The sequence below is a fragment of the Hemiscyllium ocellatum genome, chromosome 18 (genome assembly GCF_020745735.1).
Source record: "Hemiscyllium ocellatum isolate sHemOce1 chromosome 18, sHemOce1.pat.X.cur, whole genome shotgun sequence".
Taxonomy (NCBI): domain Eukaryota; kingdom Metazoa; phylum Chordata; class Chondrichthyes; order Orectolobiformes; family Hemiscylliidae; genus Hemiscyllium; species Hemiscyllium ocellatum.
The window spans coordinates 82691519-82717145 of NC_083418.1; the positions used below are offsets into that span (position 1 = coordinate 82691519).

The 25627-nt window shown below is 46.8% G+C and overlaps 1 protein-coding gene across 7 annotated transcripts in view; it reads right to left on the bottom strand.

Moving 5' to 3' along the window:
• LOC132824520 (SH3 and multiple ankyrin repeat domains protein 2-like) overlaps positions 1–25627 on the bottom strand; it is a 1314713-nt gene that overhangs the window by 958847 nt on the left and 330239 nt on the right. For all 7 annotated transcript variants that reach the window (XM_060839149.1, XM_060839148.1, XM_060839147.1 and 4 more), the window contains one exon: positions 6930–7097. In XM_060839149.1, the coding sequence (XP_060695132.1) occupies positions 6930–7097 (168 nt within the window). The remainder of the gene's footprint in view (positions 1–6929; positions 7098–25627) is intronic.

Genomic DNA, 25627 nt, shown 5'->3' on the forward strand with positions numbered 1-25627 from the left:
TTGATGCAACTTCTTTTGTGTGTGTTGGGGTGATTGCTTTCGTAGTTCAGGACTTGGTCTGTGTGTGTGGCTTTCCTGTGTACCCTTGTGGTGAATTCTCTGTTCGGGTGTTCTCTGTACCATCACGTCTAGGAATGGGAGTTGGTTGTCCTTTTCTTCCTCTCTCGTGAATCGGATTCCTGTGAGTGTGGCGTTGATGATCCAGTGTGTGTTTTCTATTTCTGTGTTTTTAATGATTACAAAGATGTCATCCACATATCTGACCCAGAGTTTGGGTTGAATTACAGCTGTGCTGAGGAAGGATATTCCTGGAAATACATCCAGGGAAGTTATTTGGATGGAACTGAGAAATAAGAGAAAGATAGCTGGTCGTGAGATAACGAGAGTCCAGAGAAAGTATATTCCTGTCAGGGTGAAAGGAAAGGCTGGTGGGTAGAGGGAATGCTGGATGACTAAAGAAATTGAGGGTTTGGTGAAGAAACAGGAGGAAGCAAGGCAGCCTTTGTGTAGCGCCGCAGGAGATGGGGGAGATACGAAATGAGTATTTTGCATCAGTGTTTAGTGTGGAGAGGGACATGGAAGATATAGAATGTGAGGAAATAGATGGTGACATCTTGAAAAATGTCCATATTACAGGAGGAAGTTAAATCCCCAGGACCTGATCAGGTGTACCCGAGGACTCTGTGGGAAGCTAGAGAAGTGATTGCTGGGCCTCGTGCTGAGATATTTGTATCATCGATAGTCACAGGTGAGGGGCCGGAAGACTGGAGGTTGGCAAACGTGGTGCCACTGTTTAAGGGCGGTAAAGACAGGCCAGGGAACTATAGACCAGTGAGCCTGACCTCGGTGGTGGGTAAGTTGTTGGATGGAATCCTGAGGGACAGGATGTACATGTATTTGGAAAGGCAAGGACTGATTCGGGATAGTTAACATGGCTTTGTGTGTGGGAAATCATGTCTCACAAACTTGATTGAGTTTTTCTGAAGAAGCAACAAAGAGGATTGATGAGGGCAGAGCAGTAGATGTGATCTATATGGACTTCAGTAAGGCGTTCGATAAATTTCCTCATGGGAGACTGATTAGCAAGGTTAGGTCTCATGGAATAAAGGGAGAACTAGCCATTTGTATACAGAACTGGCTCAAAGTGGTGGAGGGTTGTTTTTCAGACTGGAGCCCTGTGACCAGTGGAGTGCCACAAGGATCGGTGCTGGGTCCTCTACTTTTTGTCAGTTATGTAAATGATTTGGATGTGAGCATAAGACGTATAGCTAGTAGGTTAGCAGATGACACCAAAATTGGAGGTGTAGTGGACAATGCGGAAGGTTATCTCCGATTACAACAGCATCTGGACCAGATGGGCCAATGGGCTGAGAAGTGGCAGATGGAGTTTAATTTAGATAAATGTGAGGTGCTGCATTTTGGGAAAACAAATCTCAGTTAGACTTATACACTTTATGGTAAGGTCCTAGGGAGTGTTGCTGAACAAAGAGACCTTGGAGCGTAGGTTCATAGCTCCTTGAAAGTAGAACATAGAACATATAGAAGGATACAGCGCAGTACAGGCCCTTCGGCCCTCGATGTTGCGCCGACCGAATCCTACCTAACCTATACTAGCCCAATAACTTCCAAATGCCTATCCAATGCCCGCTTAAATGACCATAAAGAAGGAGAGTTCACCACTGATACGGGCAGGGCATTCCATGAACTCACAACCCGCTGTGTGAAGAATCTACCCCTAACATCTGTCCTATACCTACCACCCCTTAATTTAAAGCTATGTCCCCTAGTAACACCTGACTCCATTAGCGGTAAAAGGTTCTTAGTATCTACCCTATCTAAACCCCTAATCATCTTATACACTTCTATCAGATCTCCCCTAAACCTTCTCTTCTCCAGGTAGGATAGTGAAGAAGGTGTTTGGAGGTTTAGAGTTGCAGGTAGGATAGTGAAAAAGGTGTTTGGAATAGAACATAGAATAATACAACGCAAAACAGGCCCTTCGGCCCTCAATGTTGTGCCAACCTGTGAACTATTCTCAGCTCGTCCCCCTACACTATCCCATCGTCATCCATGTGCTTATCCAAGGATTGTTTAAATCTCCCTAATGTGGCTGAGTTAACTACATTGGAAGGCAGGACATTCCATGCCCTTACGACTCTGTCCATTATTGGTCAGAGTATTGAGTACAGGAGTTGGGAGGGTCATGTTACGGCTGTACAGGACATTGGTTAGGCCACTGTTGGAATATTGCGTGCAATTCTGGTCTCCTTCTTATTGGAAGGATGTTGTGAAACTTGAAAGGGTTCAGAAAAGATTTACAAGGATGTTGCCAGGGTTGGAGGATCTGAGCTACAGGGAGAGGCTGAGCAGGCTGGGGCTGTTTTCCCTGGAGGGTCGGAGGCTGAGGGGTGACCTTATAGAGGTTTATAGAATCATGAGGAGCACGGATAGGATAAATAGACAAAGTTTCTTCCCTGGGGTGGGGCAGTCCAGAACTAGAGGGTATAGCTTTAGGTTGAGAGGGGAAAGATATAAAAGAGACCTCAGGGGCGACTTCTTCATGCAGAGGGTGGTACGGGTCTGGAATGAATTGCCAGAGAAAGTGGTGGAGGCTGGTACAATTGCAATATTCAAAAGGCATTTGGATGGGTATATGAATTGGATATGGGTTGGGTGCTGGCAGGTGGGACTAGATTGGGTTGGGATATCTGGCCGGCATGTACGAGTTGGACCGAAGAGTCTGCTTCTGTGCTGAACATCTCTATGACTCTATGGCCCTAATTAAGTGGCTCCTTAGAACACATTAAAAATGGTGGGAGAGGTGATGCATCAAGCCTGCCAGGTTTGGGAACTCCATATTATTATGATCCAAAGCAAACAGGTCTGTAGAAATGTTTATGAAGTACCGGCTGAACTGAGGACACTGAAACACTCCACTGAGCAGGATAATAAGCTGGTTCTTTATACTCGGAGTACCCTTCGGAATGGATCATCTAAATTGCTAAGAGAGAGGGACAGGAGAGGGTGACTGTGAGTAAGGCAGATAAGGGAAACTAGACATAACAGCTTAGGGGTCTCAGCCTTTGCAAATGTCCAATCAGTGTGAGGATCTTTCAGTTTGTTTGTGTTTAAGGGGGGGATGAGCAAACCCACCGTGGCACTGTGCTATATGCCGCCATTCAAAAGGGTGGAGTAAGAAGGAAAGTATGGTAATAGGAAACTGTAGAGAGCAGGTATTGACACTTCTGTGCAGTAAATAGCATGTGTCCAGGCAGCTGTGTTGTTCGTCCGTTGTCCCTGGGTTCAGTATCTGTTCTGGGCTAGAGGAGAACTTGCAGTGAAAGGGGGAGAGGTCTCATTATGATGGTCCAGGTGAGTGCCGACAACATTGGTCAGACAAAGGAGAAGTGTCTGCATGGTCAGTATGAGGAGTTGGGCACCAAATCAGCTGTTATTTCAAGGTCATAATCGATGGAATATTGTGTGAGCCAAGTGCAAATTGGCAAAAAAACAAATAAGGTTTGAGAAATGAGTGTGTGGTTCAAAACCTGGTGTGGGAGAAAGGAGGTGCAGTTAGTTGGGCACTGACACCAGTCCTGGGCAAAGTGGGGTCAATATGAAGGGACAGCCTTCACTGGAACTGTGCTCAGGCCAGAGCTCTTAAAAACAGCGTAATTAGAAAAGGGGGAGGATTTTAAACTAAATAATGGCCACATGGAATCAAATTGTAACAAATCAAAATGGAGAGTTGAAGACAAATAGAAAGGTATTAACGCAAGGAATTAATGCAAGGAATTAAGAGAGTAAAATGATTAAAACTAAAGACTCTGTACCTGAATCTACACAGCATCCAAAACAAAACAGATGAACTGAAATTAAAAATAGAAATGAATGAGAATGATCTAGAAGCCATTACAAAGACGTATCTACAAGATGATAAAGACTGGGGCCTGAAACTTGAAAGTTATACTATAAAATATAGGAATTAGGCCATTCAATCCATGCATTTGTTCCAGCAATTGATCCACCCTCATATTACATAGAACATAGAACAATACAGCGCAGAACAGGCCCTTCGGCCCTCAATGTTGCACTGACCTGTGAACTATTCTCAGCTCGTCCGCCCACACTATCCCATCATCATCCAGGTCCTTATCCAAGGATTGTTTAAATCTCCCTAATGTGGCTGAGATAACTACATTAGCAGGTAGAGTGTTCCACGCCCTTACCACTCTCTGAGTAAAGAACCTGCCTCTGACATCTATCTTCAATCTATCACCCCTCAATTTGTAGCTATGCCCCTCGTACAAGCTGACATCATCATCCTAGGAAAAAGACTTTCTCTGTCTACCCTATCTAATCCTCTAATCATCTTGTATGTCTCTATCAAATCCCCTCTTAACCTTCTTCTTGCCAATGAGAACAGACCCAAGTCCCTCAGCCTTTCCTCATAAGACCTTCCCTCCAGACCAGGCAACATCCTGGTAAATCTCCTCTGCACCTTTTCCAAAGCTTCCACATCCTTCCCGAAATATGGTGACCAGAAATGTACACAATATTCCAAGTGTGGCTGCACCAGCGTTTTGTGCAATTGCAGCATGATATTGCGGCTCTGGAACTCAATCCCTCTCCCAATGAAACCTAACACACCGTATGCCTTCTTAACAGCACTAGCAACCTGGGTGGCAACTTTCAGGGATCTATGTACATGGACTCCAAGATCCCTCTGCACATCCACACTACCAAGAATCTTTCCATTGACACAGTACTCTGCCTTCCTGTTATTCTTCCCAAAGTGAATCACCTCACATTTAGCTGCATTGAACTCCATTTGCCACCTCTCAGCCCAATTCTGCAGTTTATCCAAGTCCCCCTGCAACCTGTAACATTCTTCCACACTGTCCACTACTCCACCAACTTTAGTGTCATCTGCAAACTTACTAACCCATCCATCTGTGCTAGTGTCCAGGCCATTTGACAAATGACAAAAATGACAAACAGCAGTGGTCCCAAAACAGATCCTTGTGGCACACCACTAGTAACCAGACTCCAGGTTGAATATTTTCCATCAACCACCACTCGCTGCCTTCTTACAGAAAGCCAGTTTTGAATCCAAACTGCTAAATCATCTTCAATTCCATGCCTCTGCATTTTCTCCAATAGCCTATCATGTGGAACCTTATCAAAGGCTTTACTGAAGTCCATGTATACCACGTCAACTGCCCTACCCTCATCTACATGCTTGGTCACCTTCTCAAAAAACTGAATGAGCTTTGTGAGACACAACCTGCCCTTGACAAAACCATGTTGACTATCTGAAATCAAATTGCTGCTTGCTAGATGATTATAAATCATATCTCTTGTAATCCTTTCCAAAACCTCTCCTACAACAGAAGTAAGTCTCACTGGTCTATAATTACCTGGGTCATCTCTACTGTCCTTCTTGAACAAGGGCACAACATTTGCAACCCTCCAGTGGTCTGGTACTAAACCTGTAGACAATGACGACTCAAATATCAAAACCAAAGGCTCTGCTATCTCCTCCTTCCCAAAGAATCCTCAGATAAATCCCATCTGACCCAGGGGACTTTCCAAAATTGCTAACACCTTATAAACCTCAAACCCATCTAGTCCAGTAGCCTGAATCTCAATATTCTCCTTGACAGCATCATCTTTTTCTAGTGTGAATACTGATGAAAAATATTCATTTAGCGCTTCCCCTATCTCCCCTGATTCCACTAGTATCCTTGATTGGCCCTAACCTTGCTCAAGTCATTCTCTTATTCCTAAATACACCTATTGAAAGCCTTAGGGCTTTCCTTGATGCTTTCCACCAACAACTTCTCATGTCTCCTTGCTCTTCTGAGCTCTCTCTTTAGGTCTTTCCTGGCTATCTTGTAACTCTCAAACCCCCTAACTGAGCCTTCATGTCTCATCCTAACATAAACTTTCTTCTTCCTCTTGACAAGAGATTCCACTTCCTTAGTAAACCACAGCTCCCGCGCTCGTCAATGTCCTCCCTGCCTGACAGGTACATAGTTATGAAGGACATGCAGGAGCTGGTCCTTGAATAAGCTCCATATTTCAATTGTGTCCATCCCCTGCAGTTTCCTTCCCCATCCTATGCATCCTAACTCTTGCCTAATCGTTTCATAATTGTTTTTCCCCCAGTTATAACTCCTGCCCTGCGGTATATATCTATCCCTTTCCATTACTAAAGTAAACGTAACCAAATTGTGGTCACTATCACCAAAGTGTTCATCTACCTGCAAATCTAACACCTGGCTGGGTTCATTACCCAGTACCAAATCCAATGTGACCTTACTCCTTATTGGTCTGTCTACATACTGTATCAGGAAACCCTCCTGTACACACTGGACAAAATCTGATCCATCTAAAGTGCTTGAACTATGGTATGCCCAGTCAATATTTGGAAAGTTAAAGGCCCCCCCTAACAACTACCCTGTCTCTCTCGTTCCTATTGAGGACCATCTTTGCTATCCTTTCCTCTACATCTCTGGAACTATTCAGAGGCCTATAGAAAACTTCCAGCAGGGTGACCTCTCCTTTCCTGTTTCTAATCTCAGCCCATACTACCTCAGTAGACGAGTCCCCAAACATCCTTTCTGACACCATAATACTGTCCTTGACTAACAATGCCACACCACCCCCTCTTTTGCCATCTTCTCTGTTCTTACTGAAACCCATGTACCCATCTGCATTAATGGAGCTGAGGTTGACAGGGTGGAGAGCATTTCCTCTTGTGGGAGAATCTAGAACTAAATGCAGATTTGAGATTACAATCAGATCAGCCATGATCAGGCTCGAGGGGCTGAATGGTCTACTCCTATTCCTGATTCTCTTGTGTGTAGGCCAGGCTGTACTTGCTGGAACTGGTGGATGAAAGAAGAACATGAACTTATCTGTACCTGATGGATTTCTTGCCATCCATTTTCATCTTTACAGCCAATGGAAGCATGTTCATAAAGCAGCAGTTCACAGCAGTAGGGGTCTCCTCCAACCATCACCGTGTGATATAGAGCTGTCAGACCACGACTGTCCTTGTAATCAGTAGAAGCTCCAAGTTCCAGCAGAGTCTGGGAAATACATGAAAGGAAGATATAAAGCAACTGGACTGATAATCGAAACATCAGCCAGATATTCATTTCAGAACATTTGAGTTATTGTGGAAAATGAGATATTAGCAATGTGACACTGAATAACAGAGACGATCGATTACATTACAACCTGGAACTGTTGGGTTATCTTCTGAGAAAAGGTTGGATAGACTATCTTAGTATCTGATGGACAGCAAATGGTGATGATTAAAACATGTAAGATCACAAGGACCTTAAAACTGACGATGATGATTATTTTCACACAAAGGGATGTGAGTCTTTGGAACTCTACTATTTAAACGCTGGTGGTGGCAGAGTTAGACCATAAGGTCACAGGAACATACCATTCAGCTTCTTGAGCCTCTCCATCAATCGGTAGGATCATGGCTGATCCAACATTCCTCACATCCACTTTCGCCATATTCTTTGATTTCCTGACTGATCAACAATCTCTTTATCTCAGCGATAAATATACATGAGAACTCTGCTCCCACAGCTCTCTCTGTGGCAAGGAGTTTCAAAGACTCACAATCCTCTGAGAGAAGAAATTCCTCCTCATTTCGGTCTTAAATTAGCACTCCTTTATTCTGAGACTGTGCCCTCTGGTCCTAGACTCTCCCATGAAAGCAAACATATTGTCAGCATTGACCCTGTCAATTCCTTGAAAAATCCAATTGGATCACTGCTAACTCTTCTCCACTCCTGGGGTAGAGTCCTGACCTGTCTAGCCTTTGCTGAGAAGGAAGTCCCTTTGTGCCAAAGATTGCCTCAGTGAACCTTCTCTGGACTGCCTCCAATGACATAACACCATTTCCTAAACATGGAGGCCAAAACTGCTCACAGTCCCCAGCATCTTATATAGTTACAGAAAGACTTCCTTAGTCTTATAACCCATACCCCCTTGAAATAAGGGCCAACATCCCATTAGCCCTTCCTAATTAGCTGCTGCCCCATGTGTTGCTTTCTATGCTCCCCCGCCCCATCCCTTGGTGTTGCAGCTTTCTGCATTTCTTTATTCCATTTCAGAATATTCTGTTCTCTTGTTCTCCTTTCCAAAATAAACAACTTCACATTTTTCCACTTTGTACTGCATTTGCCAACGTTTTTGCCCATTATTTAACCTATCAATATCTATCTGTAAACTGTTTATATCCCTTTCACAACTTGCCTTTCCACTTATTTTTGTGTTGTCTGCAAATTTGACAGCAGTACATTCATTTCCTTCCTTTCTCAAAGTCACTAATACATATTGTAATCAGTTGTGGTCCCATCACTGATCCCTTTGGAATCCGACTGGTCACAGGACGCCAACCCCACTTCCTGTTTCCTGCTCATGACCTAATTCTCTATCCATGCCAATATACGAAAGGCTAAGTCGTGAACACCTTCTGCTAAGCTGAATATAACAGATCTACTGGTTCCCTTCTCTCCACTCTGGTTGAGACTTCCTTGAAAACTTCCAATAAATGAGTCAGACACGATTTCCCTTTCATGATGCCCCGCTGACTCTGCATGATTACATTATGATTTTCCAAATGTTCTATTTCTCCCTTAATGATTTATTCCATTATTTTTCCAACAATGGATGTTCAGCTAATCAGTCTGTAGTTACCTGCTTGATGGGTCCCTTCCTTTTCGAATAGGGCTGTCACATTAGTCAATCTTCCAATGCTTGGGACTTCTCCAGAATCCAATAATTTTTAGAAAATTACAATCAATGCATGCAACTAAGTTCTTGATTATTTTTAAGGGAGAGGTAAATAAATTCTTTAAATGGGATGAAGTTGTCCAAGCATTTTGGGGAATCAGATCAGCTGGGATTATATTGAATGGGGGAATAGGGTCAAGGGCCGAGTGGCCTACTCCTGGCCTTAATGTGTATGATTGTATCAGCAGAGCTTTGTTTCCCAAGAAGAGATACAGAGAAAAGAGTGATATTTTCAGTTGAGCATAGGTCAGATAGTATCTAACTGAATGGCCTCCATTTTCACCTACAGTCCATTCCCTGTAGTTTTTATTAGTTACTAATTTATTCAATGTCGAAGAGCTTTCATTAGGTAGAAGAATGTTCCTCTTCGAAGACTGTTATTTCCCTGGGGAAGATGCCTCCTCAGTTCTATCCACCTTTTTAGAAGTCAACTTCTCAGGATGCTCATGGGTAATTGGATTTTCTCCGAATGTGAAGCGTAAAGTTGTAATGGGCATCTAGAGGACATTCTTCCATTGTCCCTGTCTTCAATAAAATGGAACACTTGGCAAACATGATATTAATAACCACAGAAATGGATTTAAAATGGTTTGATGCTGTAAGGCTTAAAAACAGCTGTACATGCTCCTGAAAATGCTTTAATATTGACCAACAGAGCACAGAGAGCAAGTCATTCCTTCATGATCCTCTTTCAGAAAACTGTTCAGAATGATAGTGTTGTTGAAAGTGTTTCTGCTATTCCTACTAAATACAGGTGGGAGGAAATCGAAGCAGATCACTGCTCCCTGACACCTCAGAGTATCGTTAAATCTTCAACAGTTACTCACAGGAGTAAGAACATTCTTTTCAATTTAATTCAACTTTCACAAACCATATATTGGCAACTCCAAAGACAAGGTTGAAGCCGATGGACAGAAGGCTACCCCAATCACAACCGAAAAGGGCATGTGTTTGACTCAAAGATAGTATTCCTTGAGAAACTGGAGAATCTGAGATGGGCTTTCACATTCCAGGAGATTTGGGATAGATTAGATTAGATTAAATGCCTGACAGTATGAAAACAGGCCCTTCGGAAACCCACGCAGACACAGGGAGAAAGTGCAAACACCACACAGACAGTTGCCTGAGGCTGGAATCGAACCCAGGTCCCTGGCGCTGTGAGGGAGCAGTGCTAATCACTGAGCCACCGTGCCACCCTGATGGTTCTGGGTCTTTGAAATTTTAAAAGGGAAAGTTCAAGCTCTGTTCAATGTAATGTCACCATAAGATATTACTTTAGTATACTATAACTTACAAACGAACATGGCCATTAACCAGTATAATTGATTAGAAAGGGAATCTAGAATGCTAATAATCTGAGAGGTCCAACTACAACCAAACATTGTGAGGTGCAACATTTATAGCAATCAAATCTGAAAGCAGGACTAAACTCCGAATCAATGCCATCGGGAGCTGTTGCTTTTATGTGGGTTTCATTCTTTTGTTGTTTGTGAAGCTCATGACTGAGAGTAAAAAATGAGGTCTGCAGATGCTGGAGATCACAGCTGCAAATGTGTTGCTGGTCAAAGCACAGCAGGTTAGGCAGCATCTCAGGAATAGAGAATTCGACGTTTCGAGCATAAGCCCTTCATCAGGAACCAACATAAGTTATTAATTCTTTCATTCAATCATAAAACCTCAGCACCCACCAGGCACAGCAATTCTCGGACTCAGCAATACAGGAGTCCAAAATTCGAGGCCAATCTATCAGTTTTTATCAATAACACGACAACATAAACCAAGAGTTGAGTTGAGTGATGGGGTAATGCACGGATTAATACATAACTTGGGGCTTACTGTTCCACTGTACCCTTCCAATTTCAGATGCAGTAATCTTTGTACAAGGACAGTGTACGAACACAGGCAGTCTGCATTGTGCTGGCTTAACGCTGCTTGATTTACTCCAACATTAAACTCAGTGGAGATTCGGTTGTTGTGTAAGTAATTTTGATATTGATTTTAGCTTGAAGCTTCTCCATGCTTCCCCTGAGGTGTGTGAGGATTGGCTCTGCTCATTTATTGCAGGAAGATCAATGGAACATTTTCTTAAATTTTCAAATTAGGTTTGGGAAGGTACTAATGGAATGGCTCCTGGGGACTGAGCCTGTGTTGCTGCATTGCCCATGCAATACTGTTTCTCAATGTAATTAAAACCAACAATTGCTGGATGCTGGAGATCTGAAGCAAACAAGAACAGGAATTGCTGGGGAAACTCAGCAGCATCCGTGAAGAGAGAAACATGTTGACATTCTGAGCCCAGGAGGACACTTCTTCACAACAAAGAACAGTGAAGAAAAAGGTGGTTTTTATGGGAGGGTGGGATGCAGGAGTGGGAGTGAGGGGACTGGTGGAGATGGAGAGAGGGCCTAGAGAGAGACAGGATAGAATCTAGGCAGGATCTTCCCTTTTTGATCCCAATAGCTGTTCACTAATTTGCATCAGACTGGATTCAGCAGTTTCAGCTTCAAAGATTACATTCTCCTTTCCCCCAACCCTGGACTATTAGCAAGCCCCTTAAAAAAATCAATTGATAATTATTTGGTGGAGAGAGGGTTTAGTATTTCCACTTCTTGTCCTCCCTGTAAAAGTTCCCAAGGTGGTGGGATCTAAAGGGGTGGCACAGTGGCTCTGGTGCCAGTTAGCACTGCTGCCTCACAGCACCAGGGACCCGGGTTCAATTCCTGCCTCAGGCAGCTGTCTGTGTGGAGTTTGCACGTTCTCTCCGTGTCTGCATGGATTTCCTCCGGGTGCTCCGGTTTCCTCCCACAGTCCAAAAGATGTGCGGACCAGGTGAATTGGCCATGCTAAATTGCCCATAGTATTAGATGCATTAGTCAGAGGTAAATATAGTGTTGGGGAATGGGACTGGGTGGATTACTCTTCGGAGGGTCAGTGTGGACTTGTTGGGCCAAATGGCCTGGTTCCATACTGTAGGGAATCTAAAAAAATTGGAGCCTGGACTTGACTGTTCTGGTATTGATGGCTGTGATTTATGGTCAGACACAGAACACCATCACCAGGGCACACAGTGGTAAACATTCCCTTGTTTCCCTTGTGAGGGAAAGTTCTCACCAGGGCAGGTCATGGGTAAAACTGTAGTAGAGCAGGAAACAGGGTGAACCCCTCATGAAAGCAGGTAAGAGGGTAAATCTGTTGGCTTTTTATGGGAGAATTATGGCTGTTGGTCCAATCCAAGGCAGTCTCCTAGTTTATACATCCACTGGCCCAATCAGAACATCAAGGGTTCACCTCTGATCCAGAACCTACAGCAGATCAGATAAAAATTACACTGAAAAACGAAAGGTCAGAGTGTTGGAGGGGAGTGAGAGGTGGGGTATCGGAGGGGAGTGAGGGTGAGGTTTGAAGGGGAGTGAAAGGGTGGTATGTTGGAGGGGAGTGAGAAGGTGGAGTGTTGGAGGCGAGTAGGGGAGTGAGGGAGGGTGTTGGAAGAGAGTGAGGGAGGGTGTTGTAGGGGAGTGAGGGAGGGTGTTGGATGGGAGTGAGGGAGGGTTTTGGAGGAGTGTGAGGGAGGGTGTTGAGGGGAGTGAGGGAGGGTGTTGGAGTAGAGTGAGGGAGGGTTTTGGAGGAGAGTGAGGGAGGGTGTTAGAGGGGATTGAGGGAGGGAGTTGTAGGGGAGTCAGGGTGGGGTGTTGTAGGGGAGTGAGGGTGGGTTGTTGTAAGGAAGTGAGGGTGGGGTGTTGTAGGGGAGTAAGGGAGGGTGTTGGATGGGAGTGAGGGAGGGTTTTGGAGGAGTGTGAGGGAGGGTGTTGGAGGGGAGTGAGGGTGGGTTGTTGTAAGGAAGTGAGGGTGGGGTGTTGTAGGGGAGTAAGGGAGGGTGTTGGATGGGAGTGAGGGAGGGTTTTGGAGGAGTGTGAGGGAGGGTGTTGTAGGGGAGTAAGGGAGGGTGTTGGAGGGGAGTGAGGGTGGGGTGTTGGAGGGGAGTGAGGTGGGTGGAGTGTTGGATGGGATGGTGTCCCCCTGTCTTTGCTGGTCCCTGTCCATTTTTTAGTAACAAGGCCACAGGGCAGGGTCTTGAGCTGCTATTGGTTAGTTGCTGCTGGGATTGTTGACGAATCCTTTGTTGTGCCTCCATTGTCTGTCCTCCCGATGGAACTTAATTCAGATAAATGCGAGGTGCTGCATTTTGGGAAAGCAAATCTTAGCAGGACTTCTACACTTAATGGTAAGGTCCTAGGGAGTGTTGCTGAATAAAGAGACATTGGAGTGCAGGTTCATAGCTCCTTGAAAGTAGATAGATAGGATAATGAAGAAGGTGTTTGGTATGCTTCCCTTTATTGATCAGAGTATTGAGTGCAGGAGTTGGGAGGTTGTGTTGCGGACGGGACATTGGTTCGGCCACTGTTGGAATATTGTGTACAATTCTGGTCTCCTTCCTATCAGAAAGATGTTGTGAAACTTGAAAGGGTTCAGAAAAGGTCTACAAGGATGTTTAATTTCTGGTCTGTGTCACAAATATAAGAAAAGGTGCTGGAATAATTTCTAAAAGATTCACAATAATGTGGCAAAATACAAAGGATGTAGCCCTGAGGAAAAGGTGAACAGGCTGGGGTTAGCTCATTCTAGTACAGGAACGCAGGAAGTATTTTTTCAGAATGATGAAGGACGTTGATGAGATGGTAATAGAGAAGGTGTTTCCACACATGACAAGATGAAGTGTAAGGCCATGTTTGTGAAGGGGCTAATCTTTGTGTTGCATTGCACTCTCCTGGTGTTGCAGTCTGTGGGTGGAGACACTGGGTTCTCCTCAAGCTCTCGGAGGGAGTTGATGGATCAGTATCCTAACGTCCTGAATATTAATGGGATTGACCAGATGGGGCTGTACTTATTGACAGCGTTGAATAACCCTTGCTAGCTCCACCAGCCATCTCTGCCTCTCCCTCTAATGAGCGAGCAGCCTGATAGTCAGCTGGGACTCTGGTAAATTTATCTAAGAACAGGGACTCCTCCGCCATTAATTATAGATAGGCCTTAAACAAAGGAGGACTGGTGACAGCAAATAACTTTAAACATCCTTCATCCTTCACGGTTTGTTGGTGGTAGCAGCCCGTGTGATGGCAAGGCCTAGTGTGGGGATCAGGTTAATGACATGTGAGTACTCCTCGCTAACGACATGGGAGCAATCCTTGCTAACGACATGGGAGTACTCCTCGCTAACAACATGGGAGTACACCTCGTTAATGACATGGGAGTACAACTCGTTAACGACATGGGAGTACTCCTCTTTAACAACATGGGAGTACTCCTCGTTAACGACATGGGAGTACTCCTCGCTAATGACATGGGAGTACTCCTCATTAACGACATGGGAGTACTCCTTGCTAACGACATGGGAGTAATCCTCACTAATGACATGGGAGTACTCCTCGTTAACGACATGGGAGTACTCCTCGCTAATGAACTGGGAGTACTCCTCGTTAAAGACATGGGGGCGCTCCTCGCTAACGACATGGGAATACTCCACGTTAATGACATGGGAGCACACCGCGTTAACGACATGTGAGTACTCCTCGCTAACGACACGGGAGCACTCCTCGTTAACGACATGGGAGTACTCCTCGTTAATGACATGGGAGTTCTCGTTAACAACATGGGAGCACTCCTCGCTAACGACATGAGAGTACTCCTCGTTAACGACATGGGAGCAATCCTCACTAACGACATGGGAGTACTCCACGTTAACGACATGGGAGTACTCCTCATTAACGACATGGGAGTTCTCCTCGTTAACAACATGGGAGTACTCCTCGCTAACGACATGGGAGTAATCCTCTTGAACGATTTGGAAGTACTCCTCGTTAACGACATGGGAGTACTCCTCGCTAATGACATGAGAGTACTCCTCGTTAATAACATGGGAGTTCTCCTCGTTAACGACATGGGAGCACTCCTCGCTAACGACATGGGAAAACTCCTCATTAACGACACGGGAATACTCCTCATTATCGTCATGAGAGTACTCCTCGTTAACGACATGGGAGCACTCCTCGCTAATGACGTGGGAGCAATCCTCGCTAATGACATGGGAATACTCCTCGCTAATGACATGAGAGTATTCATCGTGAACGACATGGGAGTACTCCTCGCTAATGACATGGGAGCAATCCTCGTTAACAACATGGGAGCACTCCTGGCTAACGACATGGGAGTACTGCTCGTTAACGACATGGGACTACTCATCGTTAACGACATGAGAGTACACCTCGCTAACGACACAGGAGCACTCCTCGTTAACGACACGGGAGTACTCCTCGCTAACGACATGGGAGTACTGCTCGTTAACAACATGGGAGTACTTCTCACCAAGGACATGCGAGCAATCCTCATTAACGACATGTGAGTACTCCTCGCTAACGACATGGGAGTACTCCTCCTTAATGACATGGGAGCACTCCTCGCTAACGACATGGGAGTACTCCTCATTAATGACATGGGAGTACTCCTCGTTAAAGACGTGGCAGTACTCCTCTTTAGCGACATGGAAGTACTCCTCGTTAGCGACATGGGAGTACTCCTCGCAAACGACATGGGAGCACTCTTCGTGAATGACATGGGAGCAATCCTTGCGAACGACATGGGAGTACTCCTCGTTAACAACATGGGAGTACTGTTCGTTAATGACATTTGAGTAAACCTCGTTAATGACATGGGAGTACTCCTTTTTAACGACATGGGAGCACTCCGTGTTAATGACATGGGAGTGCTCCTCATTAACAACATGGGAGTACTCCTCATTAACGACATGGGAGCACTCCTCGTTAACGACATCGGAGTACTCCTCATTAATGACATGGGAGTACTCCTCGTTAATGACAAGGGGCACTCCTCGCTACCGACATGGGAGCACTCCTTGTTAACGACATGGGAGCAATCGTCGCAAACGACATGGGAGTACTCCTCATTAACGACATGGGAGTACTCCTCGTTAATGACATGGGAGCAATCCTCGCAAACGACATGGGAGTACTCCTCTCTAACGACATGGGAGTACTAGTCGTTGACGACATGGGAGAAATACTCGTTAACGACATGGGAGTACTCCTCATTAATGACACAGGAGTACTCCTCGTTAATGACATGGGAGTACTCCTCGTTAACGACATGGGAGTACTCCTCGCTAATGACATGGGAGCACCCCTCGTTAATGGCATGGGAGCAATCCTCGTTAATGACATGGTAGTACTCCTCCTTAACGTCATGGGAGTACTCCTCGTTAATGACATGGGAGTACTCCTCGTTAACGGCATGGGAGTACTCCTCGTTAATGACATGGGAGCACTCCTCGCTAACGACATGGGAGTACACCTCATTAATGACATGGGAGTACTCCGCGTTAACGAAATGGGAGCACACCTCGTTAATGACATGGGAGTACTCCTTTTTAACAACATGGGAGTACTCCTCATTGACGACATGGGAGTACTCCTCGTTAATGACATGGGAGTACTCCTCGTTAACGGCATGGGAGCAATCCTCGTTAACGGCATGGGAGTTCTCCTCGCTAATGACATGAGAGTACTCTTCGTTAACGACATAGGAGTACTCCTCGCTAACGACATGGGAGCAATCCTCAATAACAACATTGGAGCACTCCTCGCTAACGACATGGCAGTACTGCTCGTTAACGATATGGGTGTACTCCTTGTTAATGACATTTGAGTACCCCTCGCTAACGACATGGGAGTACTCCTCGTTAATGACATGGGAGCACCCCTCGTTAACGACATGGGAGTACTCCTCGTTAATGACATGGGAGTACTCCTCGTTAACGACACCGGAGTACTCCTCGCTAACGACATGGGAGTACTCCTCGTTAATGACATGGGAGTACTCCTCATTAACGATATGGGAGTACTCCTCATTAACGACATGGAAGCAATCCTCGTTTACAACATGGGAACACTCCTCGTTAACGACATGGGAGCACTCCTCGTTAAGGGCATGGGAGCAATCCTCGCTGACGACATGGAAGCAATACTCGCTAATGACATGAGAGTACTTCTCGTTATTGACATGGGACTTCTCCTCGTTAACGGCATGGGAGCACTCCTCGCTAACGACACGGGAGCAGTCCTCGCTAACGACACGGGAGCACTCCTCGTTAACGACATGCGAGGAATCCTCGCTGACAACATGGAAGCAATCCTCGCTAATGACAGGAGAGTACTCCTCCTAAACGACATGGGAGTTCTCTTCATTAACGACAAGGGAGCACTCCTCGCTAACGACATGTGAGTACTCCTCGCTAACGACATGGGAGCAATCCTCGTTAACGACATGGGAGCACTCCTCGTTATCGTCATGGGAGTACTCCTCGCTAACGATACGGGAGCAATCCTCGCTGACGACGTGGGAGTACTCCTCGCTAATGACATGAGAGTACTCCTCAGTAACGACATGGGAGTACTCCTCGCTAATGACATGGGAGCAATCCTCGTTAACAACATGGGAGCACTCCTGGCTAACGACTTGGGAGTACTGCTCGTTAACGATATGGGTGTACTCCTCGCTAATGACATGGGAGTACTCCTTGTTAACGACATGGGAGCAATCCACGCTAACGACATGGGAGTACTCCTCGCTAACGACATGGGAGCACCCCTCGTTAACGACATGGGAGCACTCCTCGCTAACGAAATGAGAGTACTCCTCGTTAACGACATGGGAGCAATCCTCATTAACGACATGGGAGTACTCCTCGTTAACGACATGGGAGTTCTCCTCGTTAACGACATGGGAGCACTCCTCGCGAATGACATGGGAGTACTCCTCGGTAATGACATGAGAGTACTCCTCGTTAACGACATGGGAGTACTCCACGCTAACGACATGGGAGTGCTCCTCGCTAACGATACAGGAGCACTCCTTGTTAACGACACGGGAGTACTCCTCACTAACGACATGGGAGTACTGCTCGTTAACAACGTGGGAGTACTCCTCACCAAGGAAATGCGAGCAATCCTCATTAACGACATGGGAATACTCCTCGCTAACGACATGGGAGTACTCCTCCTTAATGACATGGGAGCACTCCTCGCTAACGACATGGGAGTACTCCTCGTTAACGACATGGGAGTACTCCTCGTTACTGACATGGGAGCACTCCACGTTGACGACATGGGAGCACTCCTAGTTGATGACATGGGAGCAATCCTCGTTAACGACATCGGAGTACTCCTCATTAACGACATGGGAGTACTCCTCGTTAATGACATGGGAGCACTCCTCGCTAACGATATGGGAGTACTAGTCGTTAACGACATGGGAGAAATACTCGTTAAAGACATGGGAGTACTCCTCGCTAATGACATGGGAGCACCCCTCGTTAACGGCATGGGAGCAATCCTCGTTAACGACATGGTAATACTCCTCCTAAACGTCATGGGAGTTCTCCTCGTTAATGTCATGGGAGTACTCGCTAACGACATGGGAGTACTCCTCGCTAATGACATGGGAGTACTCCTCGTTAACGACGTGGGAGCACTCCTCGTTATCGTCATGAGAGTACTCCTCGCTAACGACACGGAAGCACTCCTCGTTAACGACATGGGAGCACTCCTCATTATCGTCTTGGGAGTACTCCTCGCTAACGACACGGGAGCACTCCTCGTTAACGACATGTGATCAATCCTCGCTGACGACATGGAAGCAATCCTCGCTAATGACAGGAGAGTACTCCTCCTAAACGACATGGGAGTTCTCTTTGTTAACGACAAGGGAGCACTCCTCGCTAACGACATGTGAGTACTCCTCGCTAACGACATGGGAGCACTCCTCGTTTACAACATGGTAGCACTCCCCGTTAACGACATTGGTGCACTCCTCGTTAACGACATGGGAGTACTCCTCCTTAATGACATGGGAGCACTCCTCGCTAACGACATGTGAGTCCTCCTCGCTAACGACATGGGAGCAATCCTCGTTTACAACATGGTAGCACTCCTCGTTAACGACATTGGTGCACTCCTCGTTAACGACATGGGAGTACTCCTCCTTAATGACATGGGAGCACTCCTCGCTAACGACATGGGAGCACTCCTCATTAATGACATGGGAGTACTCCTCGTTAACAACGTGGCAGTACTCCTCGTTAACGACATGGAAGTACTCCTCGTTAGCGACATGGGAGCACTCTTCGCGAACGGCATGGGAGCAATCCTCGTTAACGACATGCGAGTACTGCTCGTTAATGACATTTGAGTAAACCTCGTTAATGACATGGGAGTAATCCTTTTTAACGACATGGGAGCACTCCTCATTGATGACATGGGAGCACTCCGCGTTAATGACATGGGAGCAATCCTCACCAACGACATGGGAGTACTCCTCGTTAACGACATGGGAGTACTCCTCGCTACCGACATGGGAGCTCTCCTCATTAACGACATGGGAGTACTCCTCGTTAACGACATGGGAGTACCCCTCATTAACGACATGGGATTACTCCTCGTTAACGACATGAGAGTACTCTTCACTAACGACATGGGAGCACTCCTCGTTAACGACATGGGAGCACACCTCATTATCGTCATGGGAGTACTCCTCGCTAATGACACGGGCGTACTCCTTGTTAACGACATGTGAGTGCTCCTCGCTAACGACACGGGAGCACTCCTCGTTAACGACATGGGAGCAATCCTCGCTGACGACATGGAAGCAATACTCGCTAATGACACGGGAGCACTCCTCGTTAACGACATGGGACTTCTCCTCGTTAACGTCATGGGAATACTCCTCGCTAACGACACGGGAGTTCTCCTCGTTAACGACATGGGAGCACTCCTCGCTAATGACATGGGAGTACTCCTCGCTAGTGACATGAGAGTACTCCTCATTAACGACATGGGAGTACTCCTCGCTAATGACATGGGAGCAATCCTCGTTAACAACATGGGAGCACTCCTGGCCAACGACTTGGGAGTACTCCTCGTTAACGACATGGGAGTACTGCTCGTTAATGATATGGGAGTACTCCTCGTTAATGACATGGGAATACTCCTCGTTAACGGCATGGGGGCAATCAACGCTAACGACATGGGAGCACCCCTCGTTAACGTCATGGGATTACTCCTTGTTAACGACATGAGAGTACTCCTCGCTAACGACACAGGAGCACTCCTCGCTAACGACATGGGAGTACTCCTCATTAATGACATGGGAGTACTCCTCTTTAAAGTCATGGGAGTACTCCTCGTTAACATCAGGGGAGTACTCCTCGTTAACGACATGGGAGCACTCCTCGTTATCGTCATGAGAGTACTCCTCATTAATGACACGGGAGCACTCCACATCATCGTCATGGGAGTACTCCTCGCTAACGACACGGTCGCACTCCTCGTTAACGACATGGGAGTACTCCTCGCTAATGACATAGGAGTACTCCTCACTAATGACATGGGAGTACTCCTCGTTAACGACATGGGAGTACTCCTCGCTAACGACACGGAAGCACTCCTCGTTAACGGCATGGGAGCACTCCTCGCTAACGACACGGGAGCAGTCCTCGCTAACGACACGGGAGCACTCCTCGTTAACGACATGCGAGGAATCCTCGCTGACAACATGGAAGCAATCCTCGCTAATGACAGGAGAGTACTCCTCCTAAACGACATGGGAGTTCTCCTCATTAACGACAAGGGAGCACTCCTCGCTAACGACATGTGAGTACTCCTCGCTAACGACATGGGAGCAATCCTCGTTAACGACATGGGAGCACTCCTCGTTATCGTCATGGGAGTACTCCTCGCTAACGATACGGGAGCAATCCTCGCTGACGACATGGGAGTACTCCTCGCTAATGACATGAGAGTACTCCTCAGTAACGACATGGGAGTACTCCTCGCTAATGACATGGGAGCAATCCTCGTTAACAACATGGGAGCACTCCTGGCTAACGACTTGGGAGTACTGCTCGTTAACGATATGGGTGTACTCCTCGCTAATGACATGGGAGTACTCCTTGTTAACGACATGGGAGCAATCCACGCTAACGACATGGGAGTACTCCTCGCTAACGACATGGGAGCACTCCTCGTTAACGACATGGGAGCACTCCTCGTTATCGTCATGAGAGTACTCCTCATTAATGACACGGGAGCACTCCGCATCATCGTCATGGGAGTACTCCTCGCTAACGACACGGTCGCACTCCTCGTTAACGACATGGGAGTACTCCTCGCTAATGACATAGGAGTACTCCTCACTAATGACATGGGAGCAATCCTCGTTAACAACATGGGAGCACTCCTGGCTAACAACATGGGAGCACTCCGGGCTAACGACATGGGAGTACTGCTCGTTAACGATATGGGTGTACTCCTCGTTAATGACATGGGAGCACTCCTCGTTAACGACATGGGATTACTCCTCGTTAACGACATGAGAGTACTCTTCACTAACGACATGGGAGCACTCCTCGTTAACGACATGGGAGCACACCTCATTATCGTCATGGGAGTACTCGCTAATGACACGGGAGTACTCCTTGTTAACGACATGTGAGTACTCCTCGCTAACGACACGGGAGCACTCCTCGTTAACAACATGGGAGCAATCCTCGCTGACGACATGGAAGCAATACTCGCTAATGACACGGGAGCACTCCTCGTTAACGACATGGGACTTCTCCTCGTTAACGTCATGGGAATACTCCTCGCTAACGACACGGGAGTTCTCCTCGTTAACGACATGGGAGCACTCCTCGCTAATGACATGGGAGTACTCCTCGCTAGTGACATGAGAGTACTCCTCATTAACGACATGGGAGTACTCCTCGCTAATGACATGGGAGCAATCCTCATTAACAACATGGGAGCACTCCTGGCCAACGACTTGGGAGTACTCCTCGTTAACGACATGGGAGTACTGCTCGTTAATGATATGGGAGTACTCCTCGTTAATGACATGGGAGTACTCCTCGTTAACGACATGGGAGCAATCCTCGCTGACGACATGGAAGCAATACTCGCTAATGACACGGGAGCAGTCCTCGTGAACGACATGGGACTTCTCCTCGTTAATGACATGGGAGTACTCCTCTTTAAAGTCATGGGAGTACTCCTTGTTAACATCAGGGGAGTACTCCTCGTTAACGACATGGGAGCACCCCTTGTTAACAGCATGGGAGCAATCCTCGTTAACGACATGGGAGTACTCCTCGTTAACAACATTGGAGTACTCCTCGTTAACAACATGGGAGCACTCCTCGCTAACGACATGGGAGTACTCCTCGTTAGCGACATGGGAGTACTCCTCGTTAACAACATGGGAGCACTCCTCGCTAATGACGTGGGAGCACTCCTCGTTAACGACATGGGAGTACTCCTCGTTGACGACATTGGAGTACTGCTCATTAACGACATGGGAGTACTCCCCGTTGATGACATGTGAGTACTCCTCACTAAGAACATGGGAGTACTCCTCACTAACGACATGGGAGCACTCCTCGTTAACAACATGGGAGCAATCCTCGTTAACGACATGAGAGTACTGCTCATTAACAACATGGGAACACCCCTCGCTCACGACATGGGAGTACCCCCCATTAAGGACATGGGAGTACTCCTCGCTCACAACATGGGAGTACTCCCCATTAAGGACATGGGAGTACTCCTCGTTGACGACATTGGAGTACTGCTCATTAACGACATGGGAGTACTCCTCGCTAATGACATGGGAGCAATACTCGTTAACAACATGGGAGCACTCCTGGCCAACGACTTGGGAGTACTCCTCGTTAACGACATGGGAGTACTCCTCGTTAATGACATGGGAGTACTTCTCGTTAACGACATGGGGGCAATCAATGCTAACGACATGGGAGCACCCCTCGTTAACGTCATGGGATTGCCCCTTGTTAACGACATGAGAGTACTCCTCGCTAACGACACAGGAGCACTCCTCGCTAACGACATGGGAGTACTCCTCATTAATGACATGGGAGTACTCCACTTTAAAGTCATGGGAGTACTCCTCGTTAACATCAGGGGAGTACTCCTCGTTAACAACATGGGAGCACCCCTTGTTAACAGCATGGGAGCAATCCTCATTAACGACATGGGAGTACTCCTCATTAATGACATGGGAGTACTCCTCGTTAACGGCATGGGAGCAATCCTCGTTAACAAAATTGGAGTACTCCTCGTTAACAACATGGGAGCAATCCTCGCTAACGACATGGGAGTACTCCTCATTCACGACATGGGAGTACTCCTCGTTAACAACATGGGAGCACTCCTCGCTAATGACATGGGAGCACTCCTCGTTAACGACATGGGAGTACTCCTCGTTGACGACATTGGAGTACTGCTCATTAATGACATGGGAGTACTTCTCGTTAATGACATGGGAGTACTCCTTTTTAACGACATGGGAGTACTCCTCATTAATGACATGGGAGCACTGCTCGTTAATGACATGGGAGTACTCCTCATTAACGACATGGGAGTACTCCTCGCTAATGACATGGGAGCACCCCTCATTAACGACATGGGAGTACTCCTCTCTAACGACATGGGAGTACTCCTTGTTAATGACATGGGAGTACTCCTCATTAATTTCATGGGAGTACTCCTCGTTAACGTCATGGGAGTACACTTCGTTAACGACATGGGTCCACCCCTCGTTAACGGCATGGGAGCAATCCTCGTTAACAACATGGGAGTACTCCTCATTAACGACATGGGAGTACTCCTCGTTAACGGAATGGGAGCAATCCTCGTTAACGACATGGGAGTACTCCTCGTTAACGACATGGGAGTACTCCTCGCTAACAACATGGGAGCAATCCTCGCTAACGATATGGGAGTACTCCTCGTTATCGTCATGGGCATACTCCTCGCTAACGACATGGCAGTACTCCTCGTTGACGACATTTGAGTACTGCTCATTAACGACATGGGAGTACTCCTCGTTAACAACATGGGAGCAATCTTCGTTAACGACATGGGAGTACTCCTCGCTAACAACATGGGAGCAATCCTCGCTAACGACATGGGAGTACTCCTCGTTATTGTCATGGGAGTACTCCTTGCTAACGACATGGCAGTACTCCTCGTTGACGACATTTGAGTACTACTCATTAACGACATGGGAGTACTCCTCGTTAACAACATGGGAGCAATCCTCGTTAACAACATGGGAGTACTCCTCGATAACGACGTGGCAGTACTCCTCGTTGACGACATTTGAGTACTGCTCATTAACGAAATGGGAGTATTCCTCGTTAATGATATGTGAGCACTCCGCACTAACGACATGGGAGTCCTCCTCACTAAAAACTTGGGAGTACTCCTCGCTAACGACCTGGGAGCAATCCTCGTTAACAACATGGGACCAATCCTCGCTCAGGCATGGGAGTACTCCTCATTAACGACATGGGAGTACTCCTCACCAACGACATGGGAGTACTCCTCGTTAATGACATGGGAGTACTCCTCGCTACCGACATGGGAGCTCTCCTCATTAACGACATGGGAGTACTCCTCGTTAACGACATGGGAGTACCCCTCGTTAACGACATGGGAGCACTCCTCGTTAATGACATGGGAGTACACCTCATTAATGACACGGCAGTACTCCTCGTTAACGACATGGGAGTACTCATCGCTAATGACATGGGAGCACCCCTCGTTAACGGCATGGGAGCAATCTTCGTTAACGACATGGTAGTACTCCTCCTTAACGTCATGGGAGTACTCCTCGTTAACGTCATGGGAGTACTCCTCGCTAACGACATGGGAGCACCCCTCGCTAACGACATGGGAGTACTCCTCGTTAACGACATGAGAGTACTCCTTGATAACGACATGGGTGTTCTCCTCGTTAATGACATGGGAGCACTCCTCGCTAATGACATGGGAGCAATCCTCGTTTACAACATGGGAGCACTCCTCGTTATCGTCATGGGAGTACTCCTCATTAATGACACGGGAGCACTCCGCATCATCGTCATGGGAGTACTCCTCACTAATGACATGGGAGCAATCCTCGTTAACAACATGGGAGCACTCCTGGCTAACAACATGGGAGCACTCCTGGCTAACGACATGGGAGTACTGCTCGTTAACGATATGGGTGTACTCCTCGTTAATGACATGGGAGCACCCCTCGTTAACGTCATGGGATTGCCCCTTGTTAACGACATGAGAGTACTCCTCGCTAACGACACAGGAGCACTCCTCGCTAACGACATGGGAGTACTCCTCATTAATGACATGGGAGTACTCCACTTTAAAGTCATGGGAGTACTCCTCGTTAACATCAGGGGAGTACTCCTCGTTAACAACATGGGAGCACCCCTTGTTAACAGCATGGGAGCAATCCTCGTTAACGACATGGGAGTACTCCTCATTAATGACATGGGAGTACTCCTCGTTAACGGCATGGGAGCAATCCTCGTTAACAACATTGGAGTACTCCTCGTTAACAACATGGGAGCAATCCTCGCTAACGACATGGGAGTACTCCTCATTCACGACATGGGAGTACTCCTCGTTAACAACATGGGAGCACACCTCGCTAATGACATGGGAGCACTCCTCGTTAACGACATGGGAGTACTCCTCGTTGACGACATTGGAGTACTGCTCATTAATGACATGGGAGTACTTCTCGTTAATGACATGGGAGTACTCCTTTTTAACGACATGGGAGTACTCCTCATTAATGACATGGGAGCACTGCTCGTTAATGACATGGGAGTACTCCTCATTAACGACATGAGAGTACTCCTCGCTAATGACAT